Source organism: Uranotaenia lowii, chromosome 2 (assembly GCF_029784155.1).
Source record: "Uranotaenia lowii strain MFRU-FL chromosome 2, ASM2978415v1, whole genome shotgun sequence".
In the NCBI taxonomy this organism is placed as follows: domain Eukaryota; kingdom Metazoa; phylum Arthropoda; class Insecta; order Diptera; family Culicidae; genus Uranotaenia; species Uranotaenia lowii.
Window position 1 is genome coordinate 318,310,373 of NC_073692.1, and position 12,486 is coordinate 318,322,858.

Genomic DNA, 12,486 nt, shown 5'->3' on the forward strand with positions numbered 1-12,486 from the left:
TTTTAAAATAAAAGTTTACAACTACACGCTTGAGAAAAATGCAAAAAATCAATTCCCTTAGATTTTACGTGTAATTCATGCCCTAGTTATGTAGAACTTTTACGGTAGAAGTAAAGGAGTCACTACAAGACATTTTGATACTTATTTTTTTTCTATCTTAATGAGTTATAATTCAGTACTCGTAGGGTGTTAAAATATCTCAAATAATATCAAAAAATCTATACGATCATAGCTAAATTATATCAGTTTTTGATATGCTCCTATCAAGATTATATCCCGTTCAGATAGCATAGTTTGATATTGGACAGAACAAATTATATCAAAATTATAGCTCATCAAGATCTGAGTGCTCCGAGAAAATTATCTAGTGGAAGGTCAATAAACCACATTATTTGATAAAACCATGCCCCATTTTTGGTTTCCCAAAAATTTGATTCAATTTTATAAATCTGTTGAGCGGAACTTGTTAATGTAAGGTTTGAGCCGTTGACTTCGATGTCCGTGTTTCAGAAAAAGTTGTACGTATATCAAAATAAGATATAATCATTTTATTTTAGGACAATCCTAAAAAAATCTTGATCATTGAATATGAGCTCAACAACATTCAAGTTTGTCAATCAGAACAAGATATAATTCAGATTGGAGAAACTTAAAATCGAAAATTTAGAGTACTTAATTATAACTGAATCAGATGCAAATATCTTGGTGAGATACGTTTGAGTTATTATTTTGATATGCTCTCCTGATCGGGCATACATTGAACCGATGTCATGCTACAAAATCCTAATTTACGTGAAATATCCTGTAAAATTCATTTCTTAATTATTTTGTGTGATCCAAAACGTCTCATTTTTGCGTAAATAATTTTAATCACCTTTTTGCATCGTTTTCCCTTATTTGTGCCGGCCTGTTTACATACACATGCAGGGCTTGGTGCATCATTCTAAAATATTCTTGCTGGCTGATTGTTTCCATCCTGCTGTGTCTTGTGATAGTATATGTTTCATTTGGTTTCTCCAGACATATGCAATGCGATTGCGCTGGGAGGACAATGCCAGATATTAGGAAACTTGTAAATGCTGGTTCGACATAGAATTTTATGCCGAAAATTTCACCTCCATGGAAGTTAACTATTGGAGAAGAGTCTGATTTGTGGGTATAGCATTGAAGATGCTCTGAATCACAAATACAGCCGTGCCACATCTACTCGAGGTAGTCGGGAGAAGGACCACCTTGGAGTAGAAAATCTTCAGATTACACGAACTACATTGACAAACCCTATACATTTGATTTGGAATTGCATATATTGAAGGACATGGCTCGAATACTTGGAATTTGTTATGCCGTTTCCACAAGCTTACACTTGAAATTCGAGGAAATGTTTATCAAACTTCATTACAATACATCGCGGTACTAAACCAAAATTTTTAATCACTTGAATGAAAATATCTTGGTGAGGGGGGGGGGGGGGGGTGGGGGGGGGGGGGTTTGTTTATGAAAAACTTATAATACCATTTTTGGCTAAAACAATTCCCAAATACAAAAAGTATGAAAAAAAATGTGTAGGTTCTATATAATTATTTAGTAATAATTTTTGGCTTTTTATGGTCTGAGATTTTAATCAAACAACGTTTTATTTGAAATACCCGACGTTTCGACCATTTTTTGTGGTCGAAACGTCGAGTATTTCAAATAAAACGTTGTTTGATTAAATTCTCAGACCGTAGAAAGCCAAAAACTATTATTCAAAAACATCTTCCCGGTCGAAAACATAAATATAATTAATTAGCTTTGATCTATTTAACAATAATTTTAAGGTTTTTATTAAAAATCCTTACGTTTGAAATTAAATCCAAAAAATTAAATGTTTTTAAATATTCAAATATTAATGGATTTTCAAGGTTTTATTTTAGAGAAAAACTGTGAGAGAAAAATGTCACACGAAGCTTTTTTGGCTACAGATTTCATGTGATTGCAGGAAATGTTTTGGCAGATTACGTGGTAGATTTTTCAATGTTTTGTTAAAAAAAATTAAACATTAAATTTGAAAGCAAATAAAGAAATGATTGTTCATTCAGCAATCTTTGAAGAAAAATCGAAACATGACTGTTTAATATACACTTTCTTTTGGTCCACTCTAAAGTTGGTAAATATTATGATCATTACGCAGATCCCTTTAACCTTGAAATACTCAAATAACGTAGAGGAGGTTACTTCAACATTCCATGGTGAGGCTCACAATGTTCCGAAGCAACATTTAAAAACAAGCTCAAGTGTAATCTTTAGTCATGATCATTATTGGAAGGCAGCGCCATTCCATTAGTGATCAAATTTTAAGATACGGGCGTAGTAAATTTGTTCCCTCGATGACGATGCCTGCAAGCAGCGTTATTTTCCCACAACTGGTGGATCCTTTTTTTCCCAAGAAAAATCTATAGCTTGAGCTTTCGAAAAGGATTCCTTCCCATTGGACTGAATCTGGTCGGTGCTTCGTTGCCTGGTGAGTAAAGCTGTCGATTTCGGAAAGCGCGTGTTTTCGTTGGATTTTTTTTTTTTGGTATGAAGAAAAAAACGGAAACTCAATCCAAACGCCATATCGTTAAATTGGGCTTTTTTTTCCTTCGCTTCGGCCCACACCACAAACAAACCGCTCATGATGGTTGAGCACAGGTTGATAGGATACCCGCCAGTTTGTGGTTTTTCTTCAGAACTCAGTAGGATTGGTGAAACGCCGCACCGGGGAAAAAAATGAACAGCCACAAATTTATTGGTACAAAATGAACCTCGGTACGTGAGCGGGATCGATATGCGTGCCAATCGCAGTTTCGCTGACTGAACTCTTTCACTGTTATTGCGGTACGTGGTCGGGAATTTGTATGGCTGTGAAATGGCAGCCGAAAAGTGGAAAATGCTTTTGGGAAATTTAACGGTTTTGTGTTTTTTTTTCGTCGAATGTCCACTTAAACACTCGGCCGCCTTCTGCATCAAAGCTTTTTCGAAAGTTAATTTTTAGTGAGAACACTCCAACAATTAGAAAAAAAAATCTAGGCACAAATATGATGGTACTGTGAATACTAGTTTACAGTAATTTTAAAAATTACTTGCATTACTTTCGACTCTCGTGATCGCGAAAATATTAAGCTTTTTGTCAAGGCCGGATTAAAGGGGGGGCAAAAGGGGCAATTGCCCCGGGCCCCCCGGCTCAGGGGGGCCCCCCGAAAGAAAAAAGGTTTAACATTACTTTAATTATACTACTACAAATCCATGAAAAGAAATCAAAACTAGAAAATCTGGATTAAAACTTGAAATACAAAAACTAAAGAGCCCCCGTGAAATAATATCTAGATTTGTTTTTGTCTTTAAAAAGTTAAGGGGGCCCCTAGAGTAAGCAGTGAAGGAGCTCTCCCACATTTTGCGAGCTGAGAATATCAAAATCTTCTGAACAAAACCGAATTCGAAAAAAAATAAGAAAAATATGACACAAAACACCTCAAATTTTCATTTTTTATCAAAACATATCAGTTACGACATTCTGTACAGAACAGGTAAAATAAAAAAAACACCTATCTTCTCATTTTCATTACATTCAAACGTCTTGCACAACAATAATGTTTGATGTTACGTTAAGTTTCCAAGTTATGGTTTACTGCACTAAAATAGCAGCTTATTTCGCTTTATGATAAACATTTCAGAATTTGACCAAGGCAGTATCCGTGTTAATACCGCCTATTATAATAATTTTTCACCTTTCAATCATTATTATTGAAATTTTCATTGGTTTATAAATTCTCAACCCTTTTCCCTCCCTATTTTTGAAAGTAAAATATTTAAAAAAAAACTGTAGTCACATAAATTGGACCAATCGACAGTACAGGGTTTCTTTATTGAATTTCAATCCCAATTTCTGTCTTAGACTTGAAATTTGTTTTGGAACATTTTCAACTGATTCAACCAAAATTTTATCATCTACTGAATTGAATATCCTGAATTCAGTATATCATTTTCCAATTGATCATTGTTTATGATAACACTAATCACTAGCTAGCGGACTGTAAAACTAGCTTTTTACACCCAAACAACACTTCCCGAGGAGTACTATTTTCTCCTTTCAAACTTTCCCACTGTGGGGGAAGGACTTAGTTTGCCTACGACGGGGTTTCGGACGGAGTATAAAAATTCGCGAGCCGCACTTTGTGGTGGTTGGAAACTTATGCTTTATTGCCGTTTGTTTATATCAACCAGTTCGGCTCTCTGGTTTTCGCACTTATGCTCTACGGTGTAGCAGTGAGACGTGAGAAAAAGAGAATCTTGGACCGTTAGCACGTCTCACTGCGGGGCTTCCAAACATGACGGAATCGTAATACCAATTTCAAACATTCCGGCCCCCTTGAAACCATCGGATTTCAACCACAATTCTTACAAACTATAACAATTCATAAATTTCAATCAATCAAATTACTACTCTACGTTATATAATTCAAATGCAAAGTTTTTTTTTTGCCAAATTCACTAACTATCTATTAAGGGTGATAAACCCGTTTGCCCCCTTTTCACACCTACGCCCATGGAGAACATTCTCTCCCAAAATCTCCAATCTGGTTTGTTTTGATTTGGAATTTCTGGTGTGACTCGATAAATTCACGCTGCTAATCATTTGGTCTCAACAAATTCCGAAATAACGTCTTAAATTTCGGGTTTTTGGCTTTATATTTCCTACGGATCCGTCCAAACCGGTAAGATGGGACTCATGGGAATCGGAATTATCGAGCTGCTATTCCGACAGGTAAGTTTTTCATCCATTTTCTCGAGCCCAGTGGTGAACATTGACACGTATTTACAGCTGCCTATGCACCTTGCCCAGGCGAAGGATTCGTTGCATTTCGAGTCGTGGGAGTTAACCATCAAATTCATCGATAGTTTACAGCTGCCCGCTGGAAATAAGCGCCAAACATTTAACCCAAGTTCATCAAATATCCAACCCAAGTCGATCAGGTGAGTTTTTTTTCCAGATGCTCAATTATTTGGTAGCGGTAACTTCACATTTCGTTCCAGATGTTTGGGCCAGCAACATGTTTACCGTGCGATGGTGCTACGTTGGAATAAAGACTCAGGTCGGACTTAATTGATCAGTCCAAGCCCGCTTATCGTTCCGGAATTTGAAGTGTAGCTGTACCGATAAAATCAGGCTCATGAAACGAAATAAAAAATAATTGGATGAATACCGTGGCGCTTATATTCAACATCGATCACAAAATACGACTCGTTTTCTGTTCATGCAAAACTTTGCCAACCATTTCGTGTAAGGGCGATCAAAGGAAATCATACATGTTTCAATTATGCTGGTGAGTTTACAAAGACTTTGGCCCTGAATTAAGCCTCCAAATTTTGAAACGAATTTTTACTGAATATTCTTTGTATTCAACCAAAATTTTGAAGACACTTGCTGTTTTACTTCTCTGACTCATGCAATCTGACATATTCGACGAATTCCAATTTATTTCATACTTAGTCGGTTCATTTTGAAACCTTTTACTGAAACAACTTTGCATCTAGCCATTTTCCAATTGAAATTTCTCCGGGTTTTCCAAAGAGTGTTGATTAACGATAAAGGAAACTAGGGGGAAATGGATAATAATCTGCTTCAACGGTGTTACTTTGACTGACGGCAAGTGTGAATAAACCTGTCAATTGATCTTGGATATTTTTCTGTAGCACGGAACATACTCGTGAGCCTTCTTTCTCCACACAACAATGATGTTTTGTCGACCAACCTCATTTAGCGAACTACAACCAGTAGATGTGTTTCAAGTATCGGTAGTGGAACATTCGAAAACCGACCCCTTACGCGCATCATACAAATTTGAACAAAGGAGTTAAGCTTAGCGACTCTCGAACACCATTCCACGTTAATTCTTCTCACACTCAAGCTGAGCGTTAAATCTGAAGCGAAGAGTCAATGCGATATTACGGACCAAACTCGTAAGCGACGACTTCAGACCAAAATTCCATTCGGGGTTCATATTTTGCTCTTAGTTCATAGTTATTGAACGTTTTTCGATAAACGACGGGTCTATGATCTCTTGGCCTTATTGCTGCCAATATTGCTGAGCAGATGTCTGCCGCGAAAAAAGTTACAAATGAGCCAATATTGACTCGGCTATAACCAACAAAAATATCTGAACATCTGACAAATCGTATTCAAAATCTGACTCAAATCTTTACAAATTTCAAAAAATCTTTCCAACAATGCTTGTAAGTTTGAGTAAAACTCCCGTAACAAGAAGCTTGTCTTCTTTGACACTGTGTGCCCCAATAAGACAGTCGTCTACAAAAAAAACTATTTCTATCAGTTCTCAAACCAATCGAATTACTTGCTGATCCGTCTTTAGTCGGCTGTTTCAGACACTTTTCCGCCAAATACGGAAAACACCCAGCTCCGTATGTAACCGTCGTTAATTCGTCGGTCTTTACTGGTTCTTCTGATGTATCTCGTCACCTGTCCGCTGAGTATGTTGACCCGGTTGCTGAACATGTGCCATCCTGACCTCTCGACGTCGGCACTGATGGCGTATCGGTGCAAACGGAATCGCATGATGACAGACAACAAATCGTTCTGCACAGTAGGCCCCACCATCGAAAAATCGTTAAACGAAACGACCGTTGAGGTGCGACACGACGCATCAAAATACTTTGTAGATGTACTTTCCGGTTTCAACACTACATGACGTGGAAGATAACAACCAGGTTAAAATTCTGACACATTCTGAACGTTTTTTTCTGACTTTTCCGACTAATCTCGGACCCATTCTGACAAATATCAACTGACACATCTTAAGTTTCTTTCATATGTCCCATCGACAAATTTTCATTGATACACTCCCAAACCAAGGCCTTAAGTTCTGCCCTTTGCAGATTCCCTTCAATATCTGTTCATAAACTGACTCATCAACCGACAATATACTGGTTTTTACTGCATGGTTCTAACTCCCAGAACTTGTCCAATGTCTTTCAAACTCGCAGTAGAAATAACAAACCATTCTGAACCATTTGTCTATGCAACAGATTCAACGGAACTATCCGGAACTCTCCCGGAAACAACCCATCCAAACTCGGTTTCTTGCAGAGTTGGACCATCGTTCGAAACCTTACATTTGCCTGATCGCAACAAATCGCAGAAGTACTCTGCCCCAATAATCATATCTATCGGACCCGGGCTCCAAAACTCAGGGTCCGCCAATACCAAATCATGAGGAATCTTACACCCTTTGAGAGATACTTTGGTGGTGGGCAGATTACTTGTAATCTTAGGTAACACATGAAAACTCATATCTTCCGAAAATGAAGAAATTTCTGACACACGAGGCCGAACTCTCGCCTCAACTGACTCAATCGATTTAGCTGACTGATTTCCAATACCTTGGACTCTCAAAACATTCCGACTTCTTCGGAGATTCAATCTTTTCGCAAAGCTTTTCGTAACAAAACAATATTCGGAACACGAATCCAACAATGTTCTCGCAAACGCATGGTTACCAAACCGATCTTCAACCCGCACTACAGCGGTTGACATTAAAACTCTAGGTGAACGATATTTAGCGCAATCCGGCCTTGGTGCCGCATTAAACGTAAAAGAATTGTCTGTGGTGTGTTGTGGTTGAGTGTGGCGAATACGTGTTTGTATTATGGGGTAGGAATTAGTGGAATTCTCTTGTGCTTGAAGATTTGTGTGCGAGGGTTGACTTTGTTGATTCTGTCTAATCGAATTGTGTTCATGACCTTGCCCAGAAGGTCCTGGAAGATTTTCATTATGAAACGATTGACTGTTGACTGTCGACTGGTTTTGTGAAACGGAGCTCTGACTCGAAAAACTGTTAAAACTTTTGTGCAGCATCGAATGGTGCTTTCTGTTGCACTCACGACATGGTCCTTTGCTACAACGATCCGCAAAGTGACCAGAACCCAAACAATTGATGCAGAGCCGCTTCATCTTGACCACTTCAAAGCGCTGGGGTACTGACATCGCTCTGAACTTGCTGCACGTAGATGCTGGATGGAACGAATTACCACAGAACACACAGTTGTTCTGAATTCTCGATGTGGTGTGAACGGTTGTACGATAGCGACGACTTTCGATGTCTTCTGACCTAGTCGGTGCTATCGATTGCAGAACCAATGCCTGATCCCTCAGAAAGTCCATCACCTTCTGGTACGTCGGAACATCCTTAGAGTTGTGATGACTCTCCCACTGACGAAGGGTAACCGAATCTAGGCGAGCGCAAACCATGTATGCCAGCATTGTCGACCACTTCTCTGTGTCCTCGCCCATCTTGCCCAGCATCTGTATGTTGCGATCAAAATCACTGACAAGGCGGTTCAGAGCTTCACCGCTTTCCTTCTTCAGAGGCTCGATACCAAAGAGTGCGTCCAAATACGCCTTCACAATTAACTTCTTGTTTTCGTACCTTTTCTCAAGCATGTTGCAAGCTACCTGGTAATTATCAGAAGACAACTCGATAGAACTTATCTCCTGAAGCGCTTCGCCACTTATTGCTGATCGTAGATACGTAAATTTATCGATATCAGAGAGACGTTCGTTGTTGTGAATCAAGCTGAAGAACATGTCTCGAAACGGAATCCAATCACGAAGCTTCCTGTCGAAACCTGGCAGCTTGATGTCAGGCAGCTTAACGCGTGACATGGTTTCAGTTCCTTCCCCTGATCCAGAAGAACTCAGCGACTCATTCTTCTTCGGACGTAGAGCCAAGAGTGCTGCTTTCAATGCGCAGTACTGCCCTTCCATTTCCAGCGTTTCTTCGTCGAATTTTGCCTCACGTTCTTCAGCCTGCCTCTGAAGCCTGCGTTTCTTTGCTGCCTCTGATTCCTTGGTATCTTCTTTCTCCCCGTCACTGTCGGCAGCATCCAAAAGCACCTCCAATTTCTGCCTTACCAGGTAGTACTTTTTCATGGTCGACTCTAACAGACACAATCTGACTTCAATCTGGGATTCATGAAGCTCTTGCTTATAATCTCGCACGAAATAAGCGACTCCTTTAATTGAGGCTCTCAACTGGCGCTCTTGCTTCCTCAAAATGCTGTAGTCTTCCATTTTGCAAGTTATTTTATTCCAAAACTTGTGAATAACTTAAATCCGAATATCACAGACCACGAAGATATGTCTGTGAAACCACTTAACTCGATCTGCACCAATAGGAATTCAACAATTCCAATCCGACACAATACTGGTTGAATCACAAATTTGATTCACTCTATATTCAAACACAATCTGGCTGAACCACCAATTAGATTCACTTATCCAACACAATCTGACTGATTTGATTCACATGAATCCAAACACAATCTCTGACAAATTCAGATGCATACTGACCGAATCACAAATTTGATTCACTTTACATCAAACACAATCTGACCAAATTTCAGACCGAACTGACTCAAAACGCTCGACGTTTCACAAAAACGACCTTGACAGGGGAATCGCGACTTGACAGCCAAAGCAGAAACAATTCGTAAACGAAAGAGTCGAATACCTCAAGGAATTGCACAATAATTAATTTCGTCGTCTACCCAAAATACAATAAAAAATCCAAATTTTATTCAAACCACAAGATTTCAATAACCACAAACCAACAACGACAGACATGCGCTACTTATCCAACAATCCGTTTCAAAAACCGTCCGAAGGTCCGACCAAAAGTTCCGAAATTCGCCAACTTGTCTTGGGCACCACTGGATTCCACCTCGCTAGGACCTATCACTAGCGGCTTGATGCTACTCCACGAATCCGCGATGGCGATCCTCCACAAAGGTCCTTTGTTGGAAACGCGCGTCCAAAATGCCGCCAACCAATCACAATTGGTGCGACCCAACAGCACAAAATGTCCGTCGCTCTTAATAGGCGACACAATATCACCACTCAATTGTCCAACTATGTCCAAATTTTCACTGGACTATCTGGCTCGAATGGACCAACAATGTTTATAAATGCACTTGCACCTTTTTCACCCTCGTACTGGCGGACTGTAAGACCAGTTTGCTTCACTCTGAGGGGTTTTGCAACACTTTTGCTGCACTTAACTACTGCTCCGGTCGTGGGGGAGCACTTTATTTTTCCCGATAGTGGGTTTTCGGACGAGCAGAAATTCGCGACGTTAACTGTTCGGTGGTTGGAAACTTATGCTTTATTGCCGTTTGTTTATATCAACCAGTTCGGCTCTCTGGTTTTCGCACTTATGCTCTACGGTGTAGCAGTGAGACGTGAGAAAAAGAGAATCTTGGACCGTTAGCACGTCTCACTGCGGGGCTTCCAAACATGACGGAATCGTAATACCAATTTCAAACAATCATTCTCAAATTATCATAAAAACGATCTGATAGTTGAGTTCCTAGTATCATTGAGTGATTTTCTTAATAATAATATTTCTATGATCTTAATCTTATCTTATTCCAAATTCAATTTATTGGGATTTTCTAGTCTTGTATTGTTTCTTCTGTTACTGAAGTTCAGTTTCATCATTTTTCTGAATTTTTAAAATTCAGGATCTTTGTTTAAAATTTTTTTTATCTGAAGAGAATCATATTCAAAAACATCTCAGGAAAAGATTTTTTTGTGCAATTTCTGCTTTTGCTCTGATTGTAACTTTGTATCTTTTTTTTTTTTAATTTAATTCATATTTTGTTTCTCAAAACTTGATTTTAAATTATGATTTTGGTTTGAAACACTGAATTTTGGTTCTGAATATAATGTGATTTAAAGTTTTGAATTCTTAAACTCTTATATCTGTATCTCTATGGAATGTGGATTTAATTATTTTGTTTATTTTTTTTTTAATTTTGTTTTCTATGTTCCAAATCTTCATGATACTTCCTAATTGTCACTAGGTAAATATTTCTCGAATAAGCACAAACCAAACGATCAATGATGATATGAAAATTATTTATAATATCTATCCGGTCATTTATTTATATTAGAGAATTTTAGTTGGTGACAAGGGTTTTAAAAAAATGAGAATTAAATTTTGCATTTTGCAGCTTTAATCAGAGTTTTCATTTCTAAGAAATTTCTAAACTCTTCCCCAATGTTTGCACGTGATTACCAATTACCATTTTCTATTTGAAGATACCAGAAACTATATTTTTTTTTTTGTTTCGATTATAGTCGTTTTACCATCTTTATGGCATTCGCGACTTTATCAACGTTACAGTTGGCGGATCGTTATTGAAAAACTATCCGGTACAACTGTGTTCGATATTTACTCTTGGGCTCGAACTCGCGGACATCGGCTCAGGAGACAACAGACTTGCCAACTGAGCTATATCACAAGCCCTGCCAGAAACTATGTTCTACGCAGACGACATGGCTATTTGAAGATTGTATACTGCTCTCATCTCCAGTTTTTTGTACACGTTTGAAAGGTTTTGTATTTTGTGGGTAACATTTGAAAAAAAAAATCGAATTATAGGGGCCCCCCGAGAAAAATTGCCCCGGGCCCCCCGATGGCTAAATCCGGCCCTGCTTTTTGTTGAATAAAGCCTTACTGTATTCATTAAGTCATATCAAATAATACTAGTTCCCTGCTCTCATAAATACAGCTTTTTTGGTTTAGAATTTTACTTCCAACCTTTTCACCTTTAATTTTGAATTTTCAATCCGGTGATAATGGTGCAGACACGATTTAGTTTCTAGATTGAATATATTTAATCCGGAGCCTATGATACCGAAATCGTTCCTTGGCCTTCCGAAAGGTCACATGACAAATTGCAGTTCATTTGGATAAAACTCAGGGACCCTATCGGCCCTCAAGTTTACATGGTAATCGAGCATGATTTTACCTAGTTACAAAGAAAAATCCTTATCTATTCTTATTCTAACAACTTATGCACGCGCACTAGGATGGTCCTTATTTTCTTACCGTCTTGAAACCAAGATTCCACCCTTTTATTTTTGATCCAACTTACTTACTTACTTTCTTAATGATCCCGCGCCGATCCACCGGTGCATAGGGCCGTGGTAAAAGACGTCCACTGTTGACGATCCGGAGCCGGCGTCTTCACCTGGTCCCAGTCAAGACTCTCGTCGACAGTTCGGATTTCAGCGGCTAGGCTTCGCCGCCACGAGTTTCTGGGTCTGCCTCTTCTTCGATGACCTTCTGGATTCCAATCAAGCCTCTCTCTGCAAATCTCGTTTTCACCTTTCCGCAGCGTGTGCCCAATCCATCTCCACTTACGTTCCCGAATCTCGATTTCTAGCGCCCTTTGATGACACCGGCGATGTAGTTCCTCATTCGAGATCCAGTTGCCAGGCCACCGAGCGCGGATGATATTCCGCAGGCAACGATTTACAAATTACTTGCAGTTTTCGCGTCGTTACCGCATATGTGCACCAAGTTTCGCACTCGTACAGCAATACGGATTTGACGTTTGAGTTGAAGATTCGGATTTTTGTTCGTAGAGAGATCTGGCGTGACCGCC

General features: G+C 39.0%; 2 protein-coding genes across 2 annotated transcripts in view; one reads left to right on the plus strand and one right to left on the minus strand.

The window, feature by feature from the left end:
• LOC129744723 (nyctalopin-like) overlaps positions 1–12,486 on the plus strand; it is a 481,144-nt gene that overhangs the window by 20,503 nt on the left and 448,155 nt on the right. The window lies entirely within an intron of this gene.
• On the minus strand, positions 7,052–8,965 carry LOC129742906 (uncharacterized). Its single transcript, XM_055734848.1, has 2 exons — positions 7,534–8,965; positions 7,052–7,263 (listed from the first exon to the last, which is right to left on the minus strand). The coding sequence occupies exons 1-2, from the start codon at positions 8,963–8,965 to the stop codon at positions 7,052–7,054; spliced, it is 1,644 nt and encodes a 547-aa protein (XP_055590823.1).

Excerpts from the sequence above, each read along its gene's own strand:
- LOC129742906 (XM_055734848.1), bottom strand. The coding sequence starts at position 8,965 with ATGAAAAAGTACTACCTGGTAAGGCAGAAATTGGAGGTGCTTTTGGAT. Across the intron at positions 7,264-7,533 it reads GCGGGTTGAAGATCGGTTTG|GGTGTAAGATTCCTCATGAT; the intron begins GTAACCATGCGT and ends TATCTCTCAAAG.